Raw genomic sequence first — 20,823 nt, 5'->3', positions numbered from 1 at the left:
CTCAAATGGTAGCGACAAACGTAACTCGAGTCGCCAGGATCATCTTATCCGCGTGCTGGCCTTAGTCTAGTCGCCAGATGGCTTTTCGTGCATCCCCCGTAAATATACCTCTAATTGACATTTCCAGATAGAAAATTATCCCTAGAAGACGATTAGGTATGTTAACTCTTCGAAAAAGTGTCCCACGTACCCCTTACAAGCTCGCAATCTACCCTCGGTGGGACTCTCAGGGGGTCCAACAGATGACGCACCCAAAAGACAGTTCCTCTCTCTATCTACACCACACTACATTCACACAACACACACACCTTTTCCCAAAATTCAAAATTCAAAATGGCTAACGAAAACACCGCCTCGGAGTCCCCGCCTGGGGGGGGGACCATAAATTCCCCCAGGGAGGACTCCCCTTCTGGCTGCCGACTTGAGAGGTGTCCGATAACTCCTCGAACCTCCTCCTTATCAATTTCTGCAACATTCGCGGTCTTCGTTCTAATTTTCATTCTGTGGAACACCATCTCTCCTCCTCCAAACCTCACCTTCTCTTCCTCACCGAAACACAGGTTTCTGAGGCTACTGACAGCAACCTCTACTCTGTTCCCTCCTACTATCTCTATCCTAAATTTCAATCTAAAGCTGGATGTTGCGCCTACGTGCGCAACGACATCACTTGCTCTCGTGCCCACGACCTTGACTCTTCTGAATTTTCTACCATCTGGCTAAGACTTCATTGTCATTCTATTACTAAATACATCTGTGCTGTTTATCACTCGACTAACTCTACTAACTATGTAAAATTCTTTGACTATTTGAACTCTAAAGTGGAGCACATCTTGACTCACTCTCCCTTTGCTGAAATCTCCATCTTGGGAGATTTCAATGTTCACCACCAGCTTTGGCTTTCATCCTCTTTCACTGACCAGCCTGGTGAACAAGCCTACAACTTTGCTCTCCTCAACGACCTAGAGCAGTTGGTTCAGCACCCTACTCGTATTCCCGACCGTCTTGGAGACAGGCCCAACATTCTAGACCTCTTCCTTACCTCTAATCCTTCTGCTTACTCTGTCAAACTGTTCTCTCCGTTGGGCTCCTCCGATCATAACCTTATTTCTGTATCCTGTCCTATCGCTCCTGTACATCCTCTGGACCCACCGAAGAGGCGATGCTTCTGGCATTTTGCTTCAGCTCGGTGGGACGACCTGAGGATGTATTTTTCCGATTTCCCGTGGAATGATTACTGCTTCCAGGAGAGAGACCCCTCTGTGTGTGCTCAGCGCATCACAGAGGTGATTGTCTCTGGAATGGAGGCATACATTCCACGTACTTTCTCTACTCCTCATGCTAAAAAGCCTTGGTTTAATCATGCTTGTTCTCGTGTTATTAAAGATAGAGAGGCAGCTCACAAAAGGTTGAAGAGCCTTCGAACTCCCGCTAACTTTGATCTTTACATTTCAGCCCGGAATCGTACCAAATCTATTATCCGACTTACCAAAACTTCTTTCATTAATAGAAAATGTCAACATCTTGCTTCTTCTAATTCTTCCCGTGATTTCTGGCATCTAGCCAAAAATATCTCCAATTTTACTTCTTCCTCTTTCCCTCCTCTCCTTAACCCTGACGGCAGCACTGCCGTCTCATCTGTCTCTAAAGCTGAAGTCTTCGCTCAAAGTTTCTGTAAGAACTCCACCCTGGACGATTCTGGGCATATTTCTCCTACTCATCCTCCCTCTGACTCCTTTATGCCTGTTATTAAGATTCTTCCAAATGATGTTGTCTATGCCCTCTCTGGCCTCAACTCTCAGAAGGCTTATGGACCTGATGGAGTGCCTCCTATTATCCTTAAAAAATGTGCTTCTGTGCTGACACCCTGCCTGGTCAAACTCTTTCGTCTCTGCCTATCAACATCTATCTTTCCTTCCTGCTGGAAGTGTGCCTTTGTACAGCCTGTGCCTAAGAAGGGTGACCGTTCCAATCCCTCAAACTACCGCCCTATAGGTTTACTTTCCTGTCTATCTAAAGCTTTTGAATCAATCCTTAATCGGAAGATTCAAAAGCACCTTTCCACTTCTAACCTTCTATCTGATCGCCAGTATGGATTCCGCAAGGGGCGTTCTACTGGCGATCTTCTTGCTCTCTTAACTGACTCTTGGTCATCCTGTCTTAGCCGTTTCGGTGAAACTTTCTCTGTTGCGCTAGACATATCGAAAGCATTCGATAGAGTCTGGCACCAGTCTTTGCTTTCTAAACTGCCCTCTTTCGGATTCTATCCCTCTCTCTGTTCCTTTATCTCCAGTTTCCTTTCCGGCCGTTCTATCTCTGCGGTGGTAGACGGTCACTGCTCTTCCCCTAAACCTATCAACAGTGGCGTTCCACAGGGCTCTGTCCTATCACCCACTCTCTTCCTGTTATTCATCAATGATCTTCTTTCCATAACAAACTGTCCTGTCCACTCATACGCCGACGACTCCATTCTGTATTATTCAACTTCTTTCAATAGAAGACCCTCTCAACAGGAAGTACACGACTCCAGACTGGAGGCTGCAGAACGCTTAACCTCAGACCTTGCTATCATTTCCGATTGCGGCAGAAGGAACCTTGTGTCCTTCAATGCCTCAAAAACTCAATTTCTCCACCTATCAACTCGACACAATCTTCCAAACACCTATCCCCTCTTCTTCGACAACACTCAGCTGTCACCATCTTCAACACTAAACATCCTCGGTCTATCCTTAACTCAAAATCTCAACTGGAAACTTCATATCTCCTCTCTCGCTAAATCAGCTTCCTCGAGGTTGGGCGTTCTGTATCGTCTCCGCCAGTTCTTCTCCCCCGCGCAGTTGCTATCCATATACAGGGGCCTTGTCCGCCCTCGTATGGAGTATGCATTTCACGTGTGGGGAGGCTCCACTCACACAGCTCTTCTGGACAGAGTGGAGTCTAAGGCTCTTCGTCTCATCAGCTCTCCTCCTTCTACTGATAGTCTTCTACTTCTTAAATTCCGCCGCGATGTTGCCTCTCTTTCTATCATCTATCGATATTTCAACGCTGACTGCTCTTCTGAACTTGCTAACTGCATGCCCCCCCTCCCGCGGCCCCGCTGCACACGACTTTCTACTCATGCTCATCCCTATACTGTCCAAACCCCTTATGCAAGAGTTAACCAGCATCTTCACTCTCTCATCCCTCACTCTGGTAAACTCTGGAACAATCTTCCTACATCTGTATTTCCTCCTGCCTACGACTTGAACTCTTTCAAAAGGAGGGTATCAGGACACCTCTCCTCCTGAAATTGACCTTTCTTTCGGCCACCTCTTTTGATTCTCTTTTGGGAGCAGCGAGTAGCGGGCTTTTTTTTTTATTATTGTTTTCTTTTTCTTTTTTGTGCCCTTGAGCTGTCTCCTTTGTTGTAAAAAAAAAAAAAAAAAAAACGACACAGGCAAAAAATTACACATCACCCTATGGGTTTTCAGGACCCTGAATCACAATTTTTTTTTACGGTTCGGTTAAATGCCTTGATTATGAGGTAAAGGCCAGGTCAAGGTAAAAAAAGAAATTATCGAATATAGATGGTTCGTTATATTATATATGTAGCAAAAAATAAGTTCTATGTTTTTTTTTCAATTTTTTTTTGTAATGGTTTAATTCTTATACATGAAGTAAAGGTTAGCTGCATGTTAATGGCTAAGGAAGACATACTGTAAAAATAATATTATGATGCCAAGAATCCTTAGAAGTCGTCATCTCTTTCAGCAAATGCATCAGAGCCAGCGTCATCCACTTCTTGCATTTTTTCTGTCTTCATCCTCACACTCACTAGTCCAGCGACACAGGCAGGAAGAGATTGTAAGACCACACAGGTTTCATTTTAACGGTCTCAGTTCTCATCCATCCTCGCCCATCATCATGGGATTTAGGCTTGTCAAGAATATTTTCAGCAGCTTGCTTGTACAAGGCAACGTGATGGTTCACACGATGTATATGAGGCTTCAGAACAGAGTAACCTAGCGGAAAGCGAGTCAGGTCTAGCGAAGATTTTGAAGTGAGTTTTTGTCCCTCCCCGCCATCTTGCATAGCAGCTTTGCACGAACCACACACATCAACAGAAGACTCACGACTCTATTTGTACATCAGGCAGATAAATGGTTCCAAATGCTTCAGCACCTGAGGTTTGACATTCCAGTCATCATCAAATCGTCGGAAAGGCAATGTGAAACCTGTTTTTTTCCTCCAACTTTTTCAGGAGCCCTCCCCTCCCCTTCCCTTTGAAGGTACTAGTCACTGGTGCTATCCTCCCCATTGAAGACAAAACCCAAGGACAGTAGCGCAGTATTCTTCATCGTAGACTGTACCAGTTCAAATAGGTTAGCAAGTGTTCAATATTTGCCAGATCCTGTATCCAGATATACAGTTAGCCTGAAGGTGTGAGCATTGTAGATAAGAATCATAAAGATGTTAAAGATGTTAGTGTCAGGAATTACGACGACAGCATTTTTGTATCCGCAGGCAAGTGTTTATAGAGGTGCCATCTTCCTTGGCTCATGCTGCCACACGAAGCTCATCAATGACCCTCTCTTTTAGAAAGAGAATCTAGACTCCAGGTAGATAGGTAGTTATAGACAGTATGTGGGTAATCTTAGGCCGCTCGGCGGTGACTGAAAAATTCCATCTTGTGGCACCGGGCGAACCCTCGTCGTCCTGGACGCGGCGCCGTCACGCTAACCACTCAGCCAGTTTACATGCAGCTGACCTTTACTTAATGTTTAAGACAAGTATAAGAATTAAACCATTTTTGAAAAAAAAATGGGAAAATAAATAACAATTTATTTTTTTCATATTTATCTGATATAACGAACAATTTGTAAATTAAATATTTTTTTTACCTTGAGTTGACCTTTACCTCATAATCATGGCATTTAGCCCTAAAAATAAAAGTTTTGTGATTCATGGTTCTGAAAAACCCTTAAAGGTGATGTGTAACTTGCCTCTGTCTGTGTTTGGGTGCGTCATCTGTTGGAGCCCCTGAGAGCCCCACCGGGGGTAGTTTGTGAGCCTGGCTGTAAGGGGTACGTGGTACATTGTTTCAAAGTGTTAACATGCCTGATCGTCTTCTAAGGATAATTTTCTATCTGGAAATGCCAATTAGAAGTATACTTCCGGGGGGTGCTCGAAAAGCCTTCTGGCGACCCAACTAGTCTCTTTTGGCCACTGCCATCTCGGCTCTACTTCTAATGTCGATTAAAAGAAAGAAAAAAAACTTGCTGCTAAGAACGAAGGTCATTCGACATATTGAGAAAATATTTCTTATTAAATTTACTATCATTGCTACTTTTTCTTATATGAGTCGATGAGAGGATGCAACTCAATGGACTTAAATATTAGGAAAAAAAAGGGACAACCAGATTATGTAATTAAGTGAAGTTTATCACATTCAATACTTTGCTCAATGATTAAAAATAACTACATCCCTCACAGGTACAGCATGCTGGAGCAGGCGATAGCGATGGCGGGGGCGCTATCGGATGAGCCTGACTTCTCTACATTCGAAAACAAGACAGGCCTTGCAGAAGATATGAAATTTCTGGCTTCTATGCCGGAGCTTTGTGACGTTACTTTTCTTGTGGGGGACACACGGGAGCCAGTGTGTGCCGTTAAGGCTGTTCTCGCCGCCCGCAGCAGGTACAGTTTTTCCCTTAAGTCAAATCTGTGTGTGTGTGTGTGTGTGTGTGTGTGTGTGTGTGTGTGTGTGTGTGTATGGGTGTGTGTGTGTGTGTGTGTGTGTGTTTCGTCTCGGCCTATTGCGCCGGTAGGCTTCTTCCCGGTGGATCCTGATGGTCAGTCCAAGGTTTCTTCCCGGTGGGTCCTGATGGTCGGCCCAGCCCGTTATGGCGCAGGCGAGTGTTTATAGTGGCGCCATCTTGCATTGGCTCATGCTGCCCTCCAGGAGCTCATCTTTAATCCTAGAATCTAGAGTCCGGGATGATAGGTGGTCTTCTGGACAGCATGTGGGTAGTTTTTAAGCCACTCGGCGGCGGCTGAAAAATCCCGGCTTGGTGGCACCGGTCGGGGATTGAACTCGTGTCCTCCTGAACGCGGGGCCGTCTCGCTATCTGTTCAGCCACCGCCTGTGTGTGTGTGTGTGTGTGTGTGTGTGTGTGTGTGTGTGTGTGTGTGTGTGTGTGTATTTACCTATTTGTAGTATACAGGGCCTGAGCTAAAGCTAGGACAGTCCTGTCTCCCAATCTAGAGTCCTGCTTTTCCTTCATTTCATGGACAATGCCCGCTTCAACAATGTCTTTATTTAGTCCATTCCATGTATCCACACTCCTGTATGAAAAACTGTATTTCTTTGTCTTTCAAGCAAGTTCCCTTTCTCAGTTTCTAACTATGTCCTTTTAGTTGCTTCCTTCCTTCCATCTCATTTAAATCAATTATATCCACCACCTCCATTCCACATGTATTCCCGTATAATGCTATCAAGTCTCCTCTTTCTCTTTTTCTTCAAGTGTTGGTTGGCCCAGCTCCCCCTATCTAGTCTCGTTTGAGAGACTCGATAGTTCTGGTACCATCTTAGTTGCAATCATTTGAAACATTTCAAGTTTCCTTATGTCCTTTTTCTTGTGAGGTGACCAAACAACCGCTGTATACTAACCTTGATCTAATGAATGTTGTTATTATTTTCGTCATCATGTCCCCATTCAAGTAGTGAAATGACACTAATATTTTGCAGCAGACTATATGATTCTCAGAAAATCTAATTTATGTGCTTCTCAGGTGTGAATGTATCTTGTATTATTTTCCAGTCTTTTTCTTCCTTCACTGTGTCGATGATCGTCCCTCCCATCTTACACACTCCACTGGTCTATTTTTACTCTTGCCCATTTTCATTGTGTGACACTTCTTTTCATTGAACTCCATTTCCCATTTTTTTTACCATTCATGTATCTCATTTAAAGCTTTCTGCAGTTTATTACAATCGTCCTCATCTCTTATTTCTCTAAGCAGTTTCGCGCCATTCGCAAACATACTCATGTAACTACTTTTTTCCGGTATATCATTTATATATATTAAAAACATTACAGGCGCTAACACTGATCCCTGTTGAACTCCACTTGTGACCTTTCTCTAGTCTGATTTGTCATCTTTCAAGATTGTTCTAATTTCTTTGTTTGTTATGTAATTTTTCATCCATTCGGTCATTTTCTCCCCAGTCCTCATCTATTTTCTAATTTCCACAGCAATCTCTTATGAGGAACTTTATCAAATGCCATTTTTAGCTCCAAAAATATGCAGTCCGCCCATCCGTCTCTCTCCTACAATATATTTATTACTCTTGAGTAAAAACATATTAGATTTGTGACACAAGATTTACCTTGTCTGAATCCAAATTGATTTTCATTTATTATCTTCTCTCTTTCTAGATTGTCTACCCACTATCTTTTTAATGATCTTCTCACACAGTTTGCACATGACGCTTGTTAAGGAAACCGGTCTGTAGTTCAGAGGCTCTTGTTTATTTCTACTCTTATATAATGGGACCACATGTATCCTCTTTCATTGCACTGGGACTTCCCCAGCCTTGATTGAACAACTTATAATGCTATGATTGGTTCTATTAACTGTTCACTGCATTCTTTTACTACTTGACCTGATATTTCATCTGGAACTATTGTTTTCTTACCATCCAGTGATTTTAATAGCCCCAGTATCTTTTCTCCACCCACTTTTATGTTTTCCATTCTCTTGACCCTTCTCTCCTCAACCCTCTCTTCAAATTCTGTCTCTTTGGTAAATACTTTTTGAAAGTATTCATTAAATATTTCACAGATTTCTTTTACATCCTCAAAGATTTGTCTGACTGCAGCTTCTTTTTTCCTTAATTTCTTATTTACCCTCTCGCGCACCGGGACGCCAATGGCGTGTAAAAATATTTTAGGGCCAAAGTCCACCGGGACGCCACTGGCGTCAATTTGAACAAAAATATTACTTTTAAATAGTTATATTCACTCCAATGACGTCATTTTTTGTTTGAGGGTAAGTTTCCTCACCCTCTCCGAAATGAACTAATTGGCAGCACTCTCCGCGTCCACAGATTTGAGCGCGGTTGAGAAAACATTGACAGTTTCCATTCACTCTCTCGTCAGTCGAGCTGCACGTCTCGCTGCTGTGGGCTTTAAACTTTTTGTGGGCTAGCGCGGCCATGCGGCCAAGTGATAATAGTGTTATATAGTGCAATACAGTGATTTGATATGATGCAATTTGTGTTCTCTTCTCTTTACAGGCAGTAGCGTATTATATTTTGTGAATTACGTAAGGACGTAAATACGTAATGGCACGGAGGCCCCTGAAACCTGAGGAATATTACCCACTCTTGTACTCAATCAGTGAAAGTAGTGGTGAGAGTGAAACAAAAGGCATTCCCCACTTTGCCAGAGAAAGTGATGAGAGCGAAAAAGACTTAAACCCGTTTACACTGCGCCGACTCTGGGACACGACTCCCCACGACTCTAGGGTACACGAGGTCTTGGCCGTTGATGTGAAAGGGTCGGGCATGTCTTGAAAGAGGTCTTGAGACTGTTGCCGAATGCTGCGCCGACGTTGTGACGGGAGTCTGGCAACTAGTTGGCCGAATGTCCTAGACAGTCGGCAAGACACCAAGACACCAATAAAGCCCCGTTCACACTGTGCCGACTCTGGGCCAAGACAACCCACGACTCTAGGGTACACGAGGTCTTGGGTGTTGATGTGAAAGGGTCGGGCATGTCTTGAAAGAGGTCTTGAGACTGCTGTGCCAACGTTGTGACTTGTGATGGGAGTCTGGAGTCGTGAGGGGTAGCGCAAAAAAGTATTCCATGCTAAACTTTCACGACAAGAGTCGGCAAGAGTCTGGACCAACCGTCACTTCCGGTTGAGGTCTGGGGCAGTCGCGACGACTGTCGTCAACAGTCTTGGCTTGTCTTGAGACAGTCGTGACGACTGTCGGGGCTATTTTTCAAATTTTTACCGTTTCCTGTCGGCACAGTGTGCCGACTACTTAAGAATGATGAGGGACTGTCGTGACGACAGTCTTCACCTAATGAAGGACGTTGGTGACGACTGTCGGCTCAGAAATATTGGCTAACACTGCCGCCATCAAGAAATTTATATATTTATTTTGCAATCACAAGCACAATAACAACTGGGCATGGTTACGTTTCGCTGGCACAAACTTGGGAGCCGCACAGTACGCATGCACGCACTCCTTTTGCCTCGATCTCTCTTGTATTGAATGACACAACTAGGGTTGCCACCCTGAGGTCAGAAAAATGTGATATGCAACATCTCACTCTCCAATACGGAATGGATCCATATTTAAAAGAACAGGTGGCCAAGATCAAGAGAATAGACCAGGTCTTTTCATGCGCAGGTTTTGACGTCATCAGCAGTATGGTAGGGAGCAGGTGGAGAATGATAAGGAAAACGAGAGATATTTCATGGGATACTGAAACGTTTTCAGTTTTCGTGTGTGTGCATGTGTGTGTGTGTGTGTGTGTGTGTGTGTGTGTGTGTCACTCACTCTTACACTCACTCTCTCACACTCACTCACACTCACACTCTTACTTTCACACTCACTCTCACACTCACTCACTCACACTCATTCACTCACTCACTCACACTCACTCACTCACACACACACACACACACACACACACACACACACTCACTCTCACTCTCTCACATTCACACTCACTCACTCACTCACACTCTCTCTCTCTCTCTCTCTCTCTCTCTCTCTCTCTCTCTCTCTCTCTCAAAAAATATATATATATATATATATATATATATATATATATATATATATATATATATATATATATATATATATATATATATATATATGTGTGTGTGTGTGTGTGTGTGTGTGTGTGTGTGTGTGTAATGAACCTTCTTATCCAAGTATTTCTGGACATATTCTTATACTCGCCGCAATCATCCTCTATTGAACAGTTCTCCTGTCCACCCTGACTCCCTCTGCAACACCTTAACCTCTTCTACGTAGTCTTTTCTTACCCCTAGCTTCCCATTAATTGTGTGACTGCTTCAGTTCCTTAATCCTAAATACTAAAGTCACCCTTCGAAATCAATGAAAATGGAGCACACGGGATGCGTCTACACCTGTGGTTAGGTGAAGACTGGTGGGTAGGTTTTAGTCGAAGCAGACTGGGGCTGCAGGTGACGTCAGTGCGCAGAAGAGGAGAATTCTGGTACGAGATTGAGAAGACCTGGTATATTCTGTTGATCTTGCGGGTGGCAACCCTAAAATTTCTCGAGCATGCAATGAGTGACAGCCGCAGCACGCTGCTAGTGGAGGCAAGAGGGAGGGGGAGGGACGTTACGTCGCGTATTTTACACGTATTTTAGGACGAACCTTTGACAAATTTTACGGACTGGTTTTGTGATTAATCAAAAAATCTGCTCACTACAATTTTAAGATACTGAATTTTATCAGCTTGACCATTCAGATAATAAAATACCGTACCGAGCAAATGCCGCTCCGTAGTGGTTCAAAACGGAGCAATTCATTCCATTCTCGATTACAGAGCGATTCCTTATTTTAAGGAACGGCAAGGCTGCCGCCAAGACAGTCGCCAAGACAGTCGCGAAGACGGTCAGGAAGACCGTCGGCCAACTCCTTGGCAAATGTCGGCCATCTAGGCGGCCAACCAGTTGACAGACAATATGGAAGACTGTCGTCAAGACCGTCTGCGACTGTCGGCCAATCGGTCGGCAGATTCGTGGTTATCATAGACATGGCGCCATTTCAAAAACTGACCGTTGAGACTCGTCTTGAGACTAGTTGGCAGCACGCCGCAGACCAATGTCTATATAGTAAGATGTCGGGACACTCTTTTGAATAAAACTGTCCCTTTCCGCGCATGACGTATTCTGGGGTACAACCGTACAATATACACTGAGCTGAGAGCTCAGTCGCTCTGAAGTCACGGTCTTGTGTGGTGGTGGGGTCGTGTCCGCTCGCCATCGCGATACTTTTCCCCATCGACGCCATGCCCAACCCTTGTGCCGTTATATATATATATATATATATATATATATATATATATATATATATATATATATATATATATATATATATATATATATATATATATATATATATATATATATATATATATATATATATATATATATATATATATATATATATATATATGCAAAATTACAAATTTACGATGACAGTGATGTCACTAATATAGCCTGTCTGGTGCAACATCAGATAGTATCCTCTACTGTAATCAGGGGCGATGCCAGACACTGTAGAAATCAGGGGCTTAAACCCTGTCTGACAAAGGGGAGGGGTCCGGGTGCATGCTCCCCTGGAAAACAACATCCCCATAAATAGTTACTTCTGGGGACTTAAGGGACTTTGGTATAATGACAAAATTAATTTTTGATACGTCCTACACTAGAATCAAGCTACTGTATAATGAATTAAATAAAAAAATATATCTTAACACCTTAAAACCTTAAAAAAGATCTGGGGCTTTTGATGAAAGAACTGGGGCTGAATCCCTAAAAGCCACCCTCCCCCGCCGCCTATGGTTGTAATAAATGAGTGGGCCCAAAGAGTTTTATAACTATAATTGTTGTAGTAGTAGATGTCCTACCTTATCCTCATGTTTACTGAATTATGAAACCCATGTGAAGAGCAAGGAAACCATATAAGTCTATCGTTAAACCAGTTTTCAAATCTAACTTTTCATAAACGAATTGTTAAATCGATCGATTCTTGATCGTCATGAAAATTAACCTATTACCAAGTTTTCACAATAAAAAAATCAACCTTTAACATTACATTGAGTGTGGTAACAAAAATTTAATGTAAGAACTAAATAAACGTTAAAAGTTGACATTTTACTGTAGTCTCTGCTCAAGCATTACTTTATCCATTTTCTGTCATCGCTACCCTATTAATCACTATACCTAGGTTTGTTGTAATTTCTTCTTTTTCTCCTTATGGTTCTTTTATCCAATTTCTTCACATTCTTCACCAATTTTTATTTGCAGAACTTCAGGGTCATTTTTTTTCCAGTGGGGTCTCGTGTTGCCCTCAGGTCTTCAAGGTGTTCAGACGTGCTCTGGTTAGCTCTGGGTTGACTATGTCTGGTGGGAGCGAGAGGGTGGTGTGTGACGGCGTGGCTGGTGAAAATGGTGCAGTGGAGGGTGGAGGCGTGGCCAGTGGGGTGGCAGACGGTACAGTGGAGTTGGTAAACTCTCTCTTGAAGAGAATAGAGGAGTTGGAGAAGACTGTGGAGGCCATGAGGGAGGAAAATCGAGTCCTCCGTTTATTAGGTTCTCAGTCAGGCGATGTACATAGTACACCGTCTGCAGATGGGGGCTGGCAGGTGGTTGAGAACCGTGGGAACCGCCTGAAGCTGAAGAGGTCCACTCCTGTAGGTGTGGAGTGCCGCAACTCCTTCCAAGCTCTCTCTGAGTCGAGGGAGGAGGAAGCAGTGGAGGAGCAGGAGGTGAAGGAGAAGAGGGCAGATGACAAATCTCTGTTCGCTTTATTTGCCGCGTCAATGCATTTCTGTGAGAATCTGAGGTTTGACTCGATTGTGACACCCATGTCCTTGACACACTGAACGCTTTTGAGTTTCACGCCATATATTTCGCAATCGGAACTCTTCCTTTTTGTTGCAACTTGAAGAATCTGACACTTATCTTTATTAATGGGCATCTCCCATCTGTCAGATCAAGCTGAAATTTCATGCAAATCTTCTCCAATGTTTTATTTGTCTTCCTCTGAGAATACTGAATTACCAATCTTTGTGTCGTCAGCAAGTTTGCTAATGAGATTATTGTGTTCAACGTCAACGTCGTTGCTGTAAATTATAAACAGAACTGGGTCAAGAACAGAGCCCAGAGGGACACCACTAGTGACGGGCGCCCACTCTGAGGCAAAACTTCATCAATCATCACTCTTTGCTGTCTGTTGCTCAACCAATTAGCAATCCATTGGTGTAATTTACCTTCGGCACATAATTGTTTGATTTTATAAAGTAATTTATGGTGTGGAACTTTATCAAACACTGAAAATCAAGATAGACTACGTCTAGTGATCTGGTTGCGTAATGAACTTAGAAGAGGTCGTTGTAAATGTCAGAAGGTTTGATAAGCAGGATATCTTGTTACAGAAGTAATGTTGGGAATCCTTAATTAATGAATGAGTGGTTTTCAAGCTAACTCACAATTTTGTCTCTGATTATGATCTCGAGTAGCTTATTTACCACCGAAATTAGAGTAATGAGCTTTTTGTCTCTTTTCTTAACACTAACACTATTTGCAGGTCACACAAACACTAAGGGCCGCTTTCACAGTCACGGTTGTTTGTGTTGATCGTTACCAATGAACAGCGATCGCCGCCACCAACAAGAAACCCGCTTTCACAGTCGTCTTTCGCGGCGCTGCTTGTTTGCATCATTACCAGAGATTGGAACCTCTGGTAACGGAGCTCTAGTAGCCGTGGGAGCTCCCCAATGGAGCTTACCAAGACATTAAATAGTAAACAATACAAATTCTTGCTCTCAAATGGTTATATTATTTCTTTAAATAGATTTGAAAAAATATTAAACAATACAACAACACTCTGCACGGCTTCAATGGTAATATGAGAAAAAAATATAGAAGAATTTGAATGACATGAACTCACTTCACCTGCTGACCAGTAAACGTCCTGCTGAGAATTTCAATTTGACTGTGTTAATACAGTTTCTCTGATGATTGACTGATGGTTTATTGTTTGCAAAAGTACACAACAATTAAAGAAGGAGGGACTTTAATACTTGTCACCATTATTCACCTGTTATGCCTCCTTTGTCAAACTCGTATTATTCTAGTGAGCCTAATATGTATGCATAGGGCATATATATATATATATATATATATATATATATATATATATATATATATATATATATATATATATATATATATATATATATATATATAAACGAAAACAGCCCTATTAAGTAAAGAATAAATGTGAAGTCTGAAAAATAAGTGTGAATAATGAATAAATGTAATTGATATAAGTGAAGAGTCTGTCTTGCTGACATCTGCTAATATAAGAGAACTTTAATTAATACTTTTCACCATTATTTCACCTTTTCCGCCTAGGAAATATTAGGCTATCAACAGATGTGAGGGGTGTATCAGCGAGACACTCCACATTTTCTCATCATATTTATTATTTACAGTTACTCTTTATATTTATTCTTCACGTTTACTTTTTGTACGTTTATTTTTCACATTTATCCTTCATAATTCTCCGCTCAGCTGATGTAATGTTGACATTTCCCGCCGCTCCAGCATGCCAACACTGCCGAATCACGCGCCTTCGGCTTTTCATGATCGTTACCACGCTGGTAGTCGCCGATACCACGAAAACAGCGACTGTGAAAGCGGATCGAGGCGATGGTAATGCCTGTTATCAGGATGGTAGGGTCTTTGGTTAGGGTGCGTACCAGACGACTGTGAAAGCGGCCCTAAGCCTGGGTGTACCACACCCAATATTTGGAGGAGAATAAAAGAAAATAGAATACGAATATATATATATATATATATATATATATATATATATATATATATATATATATATATATATATATATATATATATATGCTAACTGCATGCCTTCCCCCCTCCCGCGGCCCCGCTGCACGCGACTTTCCACTCATGCTCATCCCTATACTGTCCAAACCCCTTATACAAGAGTTTAGCAGCATCTTCACTCTTTCATCCCTCACGCTGGTAAACTCTGGAACAATCTTCCTTCTTCTGTATTTCCTCCTGCCTACGACTTGAACTCTTTCAAGAGAAGGGTATCTGGACACCTCTCCTCCCGAAATTGACCTTTGTTTCGGCCACCTCTTTAGATTCTTTTTGTGAGCAGCGAGTAGCGGGCTTTTTCTTTATTATTGTTTACTTTTTTGTGCCCTTGAGCTGTCTCCTTTGTTGTAAAAAAAAAAAAAAAATATATATATATATATATATATATATATATATATATATATATATATATATATATATATATATATATATATATATATATATATATATATATATATATATATATATATATATATATATATATATATATATATATATATATTTTTTTTACGTCGTTGCCTGTTGCGCCGGTAGGCATCTTCCTGGTGGGGCCTGATGGTCGGCCCAAAGCTTCTTCCAGGTGGGGCCTGATGGTCGGCCCAGCCCGTTCTGGCGCAGGCGAGTGTTTATAGTGGCGCCATCTTGCATTGGCTCATGCTGCCCCCCGGAACTCGTTCTTGATTCGCTTGGACGGCTTCCTCTAGTCTAGAGTCCGGGTTGATGGGTGGTCTTCAGGACAGCATGTGGGTAGTTTTAAGCCACTCGGTGGTGACTGAAAAATCCGAGTGGTAGCGTTGGGATTCGAACCCGCGTCGTCCATCACGCGGTGAATGTGGGCCCAGTACGCTACCAGTTCGGCCACCGCCGAACTGGTATATATATATATATATATATATATATATATATATATATATATATATATATATATATATATATATATATATATATATATTTTTTTTTTACGGTGGACGCAAAGGAACTCTAATCTTGCTTCTTTCATATAAATGCATTTTGTGATATAGATTTTATTTCAAATAGTTATAAAATAAATGTTTGATAAAAGTGTAAAATATTGTTCCGCCGAATTTTTTCAAACGTTTCCCGTCTCCCTGAGTCAAATAGAGTCTAAAACTATTAATAGTGGTGTCCCGTAGGGCCCTGTTTTATCCCCCAACCTCTTTCTGTTGTTCATTAATGATTTTTCTAAAATAAACTGTCCGACCCACTCCTACACTGATGACTCTCCTCTGCATTACTCAACATTTTTTGACAGAAGCCCAACCCTATAAGAATTACATGACTCACGGGTGGACGCTGCGGAACGTTTACCATTTCCAAATGGGGCAGGAGGAACTTCGTGTCCTTTAATGCCTCAAAAACTCAGTTTCTCCACCTGTCAACTCAACACAATCTTCCAAACACCTATCCCCTATTTTCTGACAACACACAGCTGTCTCCTTCTACAATAAACATTCTTTGCTTGTCCTTAACCTAAAATCTTACCTGGAAACTTCGTATCTCATCTCTCGTTAAATCAGCTTCCTCCAGGTTAGGCGTTTTGTATCGTGTCCGACAGTTCTTCTCTCCTTTTGAGATGGTGTCCATATACAGGGTATGGAGAATGCATCTCATGTGTGGACATAGGCGTACGAGCCGGGAGAAATGGGGGGGGGGGGGGGGGGGGCTGCGGCCACCCTAGGGGCCGCTTTCACAGTCACGTTTGTTTGTGTTGATCGTTACCAATGAACAGCGATCGCCGCTACCAACAAGAAATCCGCTTTCACAGTCGTCTTTCGCGGCGCTGTTTGTTTGCATCATTACCAGAAATTGGAACCTATGGTAACGGAGCTCTGGTAGCCGCGGGGGCTCCCCAATGGAGCTTACCAATGACATTAATTATTAAATAGTACAAATTCTTGCTCTCAAGTGGTTATATTATTTCTTTAAATGGATGTAAAAAAATATTACACAATACAGCAACACGTTGCAGGGCTTCAATGGTAATAAGAGAAAACAATTAGAAGACTTTGAATGACATGAATTCACTTCACCTAGGGTAGGCGGTGGCCGAAGTGATAGCGTACTGGACCCACATTCGCCGCGTGATGGACGACGCGGGTTCGAATCCTCACGCTACCACTCGGATTTTTCAGTCACCGCCGAGTGGCTTAAAACTACCCACATGCTGTCCTGAAGACCACCCATCAACCCGGACTCTAGAGGAAGCCGTCCAAGCGAATCAAGAACGAGTTCCGGGGGGGCAGCATGAGCCAATGCAAGATGGCGCCACTATAAACACTCGCCTGCGCCAGAACGGGCTGGGCCGACCATCAGGCCCCACCTGGAAGAAGCCTTGGGCCGACCATCAGGCCCCACCGGGAAGATGCCTACCGGCGCAATAGGCAACAACGTAAAAAAAAAAAAAAAAAAAAAAAAAAAAAAAAACCCTGCTGACCAGTAAACGTCCTGCTGAGAATTTCAGTTTAATTGATTGATTGTTTATTGCTGCAAAATGCACAATGAAGGAGAAGGGAGGACTTTAATACTTGTCACCATTATTCACTTGTTATGCCTTCTTGGTCAAACTCTCGTATTATTCTAGATAGCCTCATATGTATGTATATGCATAGGGCATACATATAACGAAATCATCCCTGTTATGTAATGAATAAATGTGAAGCCTGCTAAATAAGTGTGAATAATGAACAAATTTAATGAATATATACAGCTGAAGAGACTGTCTTGCTGACATCTGCTAAATAACAGAACTTTAATACTTGTCACAATTATTAAATAAATTTTCACCTATTATCCCTCAGAAATATTGGGCTATCAGCAGATTTGAGCGATGTAGTACAGCGAGACACTCCACATTTTTTCATCATATCTTTTCTTCAGTTATTCTTTATATTTATTCTTCACGTTTACTCTTTGTACGCTTTTTTTTTCTCATTTATCCTTCATAATCCTGCGCTCAGCTGATGTAATGTTGACATTTCCCGCCGCTCCGGCATACCAACACTGCCGAATCACGCGCCTTCGTCTTGTCATGATCATTACCACGCTGGTAGTCGCCGATACCACGAAAACAGCGACTGTAGAAGCGGATCGAGGCGATGATAACGGCTACTACCGGGATGGTAGGGCCTTTGGTTAGGGTGCGTACCAGACGACTGTGAAAGCGGCCCTAGATTTGGGCAGACAAAGAATTTTCAGGCGCTGTAACCATCGTAGCATATCTTTGTGAAAAGAATGGGACGCGCGAAATATATTTTCTTCAAGACTTAACTTTATTATAGATATGAAAGTAAGCAATTTATTTTTCTAATGATGTTTAAATTTAAATGGAAAGTGAACTATAATTTACTACAATTCTTAAGAATTACTTTTATACTTATACCACTGTAATATATTTCAGTAATAGCTATTATGTATTTTTTTATTATTCTTACGTGTTCGCCTATAGCGCCAGTAGGCTTTCTTCAGGGGCCTGGTGGGCGGCCCAAGCCCGTCATGGTGCAGGCAATTTTTATAGTGGCGCCATTTATTCTTAGGTCATGCTACCCCCCGGAACTCATTCTTGATTCACTTGGAGGGTTTCTTCTAAAGTCCGGGTTGATGGGTGGTCTTCAGGACAGCATGTGGGTAGTCTTAGGCCACTCGGCGGTGACTGAAAAATCCCAGGTGGTAGCGTGGGGATTCGAACCGGCGTCGTCCAGCACGCGGTAAATGCAGGGCCAGCACGCTAACCACTCAGCCACCGCCTACCCTACTACATTAAAAACTATAGCCCATAATTATTGCTCAGCTGAATTTGATACTTTAGGCTTTATATAATATATGTTAATATGGGTTAAATTTAGCAATTAACATTCATATATACTACATATAACATTCATATATATTGGGTAGGCGGTGGCTGAATGGTAGCGTGCTGGGCCCACATTCACAGCGTGATGGACGACACGGGTTCGAATCCCCACGCTACCACCTCGGATTTTTCAGTCACCGCCGAGTGGTTTAAAACTACCCACATGCTGTCCTGAAGACCACCCATCAACCCGGACTCTAGAGGAAACCGTCCAAGTGAATCAAGAAGGAGTTCTGGGGGGCAGCATGAGCCAAGAGAAGATGGCCCCTCTAGAAACACTTGCCTTCGCAATGACGGACTGGGGCCGACTTCCATCCAGGCCCCTCAAGAGAGCCTATTTTACACGTAAAAATAAATAAATAAATGAATATATATATATATATATATATATATATATATATATATATATATATATATATATATATATATATATATATATATATATATATATATATATATATATATATATATATATATATATATATATCGTCATATATATATATATATATATATATATATATATATATATATATATATATATATATATATATATATATATATATTAAGGGCGAAGGAAGCAGAATGATAGGAAGTGGGGAAGAAAAGTACAGATGTGGTGGAAAGGGGAGAGTGGTGGAGTGGGAAGCGTCGGAGTGGTGAGGATGAAGGTGAAAGAGGAGCTAATAGATGATATAACAGAAGTGAGGAGGATAACATCAAGGATAATGCTAATAAGAATGGCAATAGGAGAGAAACTATTCAATGTTTTCTCTGTGTATGTCCCTCAGGTGGGGAGGACAGACGAGGAGAAGGAGGAGTTTTGGGGTGCTGGATGACGAGATGGCAGGTCTAAGAAATGAGAAGGTGTTCATTGGGGGAGATCTGAATGGTCATATAGGGCAAAGTAGAGATAGATTTGAGGAAGTAATGGGTGTGTATGGTCACAGAGAAACAGAAAAGGGGAGAAAATATTGGAGTTTTGTCAGGGCAGGGAACTGGTGGCAAACACTATGTTCAAGAAAGAAAAAGGAGAAAAAGGAGAAAAGGAAGCGTGCCTGCCACAACATAGACTTCTGTGTGCTGACATAGCCACGAAGGTAGGGAAGAAAAAGATAAAAAAGAAAGAAGAAAGAAAAATAAAAGTGTGGAAGCTGAGGGAGGAGGAAATCAGAAGAGAGTTTGAACAAAGAGTGAAAAGGGAAAATGAGGAAAATAATGGAGGATGGGAACAACTGAAAGAAAAAATCATGATAGCAGGGAGAGAAGTGTGTGGTGAAACAAAAGAAATTAGAAGGAAGGAAAGAGAGACAAGGTGGTGGAATGGAATATTGCAGCAGGCCATCAAGGAAAAGAAGGAGGCATACAAGAAATGGCAGAAGACAAAGGAGGAGGAAGATAAAGAGGTGTTTAAAGAAAAGAAGAAAAAGGCAAGAAAAGAGGTAGCGAAGGCAAAGAAGAAAGCAACAGAAGAGTGGGTGAGGGAGAGAAGGGAGAAATAAAAAAATAAAAAAAAGAGCTGTTTAAAAATACGAAACAAATGAAGAGAGAGAGAGAGAGAGAGAGAGAGAGAGAGTAGATGTAGCTGGGGCATTTGTAAAAGATGAAAGAGGGAATGTCTTGGTGGAAAAAGAAAAGATATTAGAAAGATGGAGTAAATATTTCAGTGAACTGTTAAATGAGGAAAATTAATAATACGATAACTGAAACTGAAAAAGTAGAAGGTCCACAAGAAATAATTACGGAAGAGGAAGTAAAAGAAGCACTAAAGGAAATGAAAAATGGTATAGCAGCAGGACCTTCAGGGCTAACAGTGGATTTAATAAAAGAAGCAGGAAAGGAAGGAGAGGTGGAATTGACATGAGTGTTAAACGATGTATTAAAAAAGGGAGAGATACCAGAAGACTGGAAAGGAAGCTACACTATACCCATTTTTAAAGGGAAAGGAGATGCTTTGAAATGTGGTAATTTTAGGGGGATAAGGTTACTGGAGCATGGCATGAAGGTATATGAAAAAGTCCTGGAGAAGGGGCTGAGAAGGATAATAAGAATTGATAAATGTCAGTTTGGCTTTTGCCCTGGGAGATCAACAACTGAAGCAATATTATACTATGAGATGGCTTCAGGAAAAGCTTATGGAGAAGAGGAGATTGTACCATGTTTTTGTAGATCTAGAGAAGGCATTTGACAGAGTACCAGAGGAAATTATAAGATGGGCATTCAGAAGGCAAAGAGTACCAGAAAGATTGGTTGAATCGATGACGGGACTATGGGCCGCTTTCACAGTCACG

At 41.9% G+C, this 20,823-nt stretch overlaps 1 protein-coding gene across 4 annotated transcripts in view; it reads left to right on the top strand.

The window, feature by feature from the left end:
• Window positions 1-20,823, top strand: part of LOC126981370 (serine-enriched protein-like) — a 199,036-nt gene that overhangs the window by 16,134 nt on the left and 162,079 nt on the right. For all 4 annotated transcript variants that reach the window (XM_050832394.1, XM_050832395.1, XM_050832397.1 and 1 more), the window contains exon 2: window positions 5,470-5,673. In XM_050832394.1, the coding sequence (XP_050688351.1) occupies window positions 5,470-5,673 (204 nt within the window). The remainder of the gene's footprint in view (window positions 1-5,469; window positions 5,674-20,823) is intronic.

The sequence above is a fragment of the Eriocheir sinensis genome, chromosome 47 (genome assembly GCF_024679095.1).
Source record: "Eriocheir sinensis breed Jianghai 21 chromosome 47, ASM2467909v1, whole genome shotgun sequence".
Taxonomy (NCBI): domain Eukaryota; kingdom Metazoa; phylum Arthropoda; class Malacostraca; order Decapoda; family Varunidae; genus Eriocheir; species Eriocheir sinensis.
The sequence above is the reverse complement of the archived record's forward strand: the minus strand, read 5'-3'. Positions and strand labels throughout refer to the sequence as shown.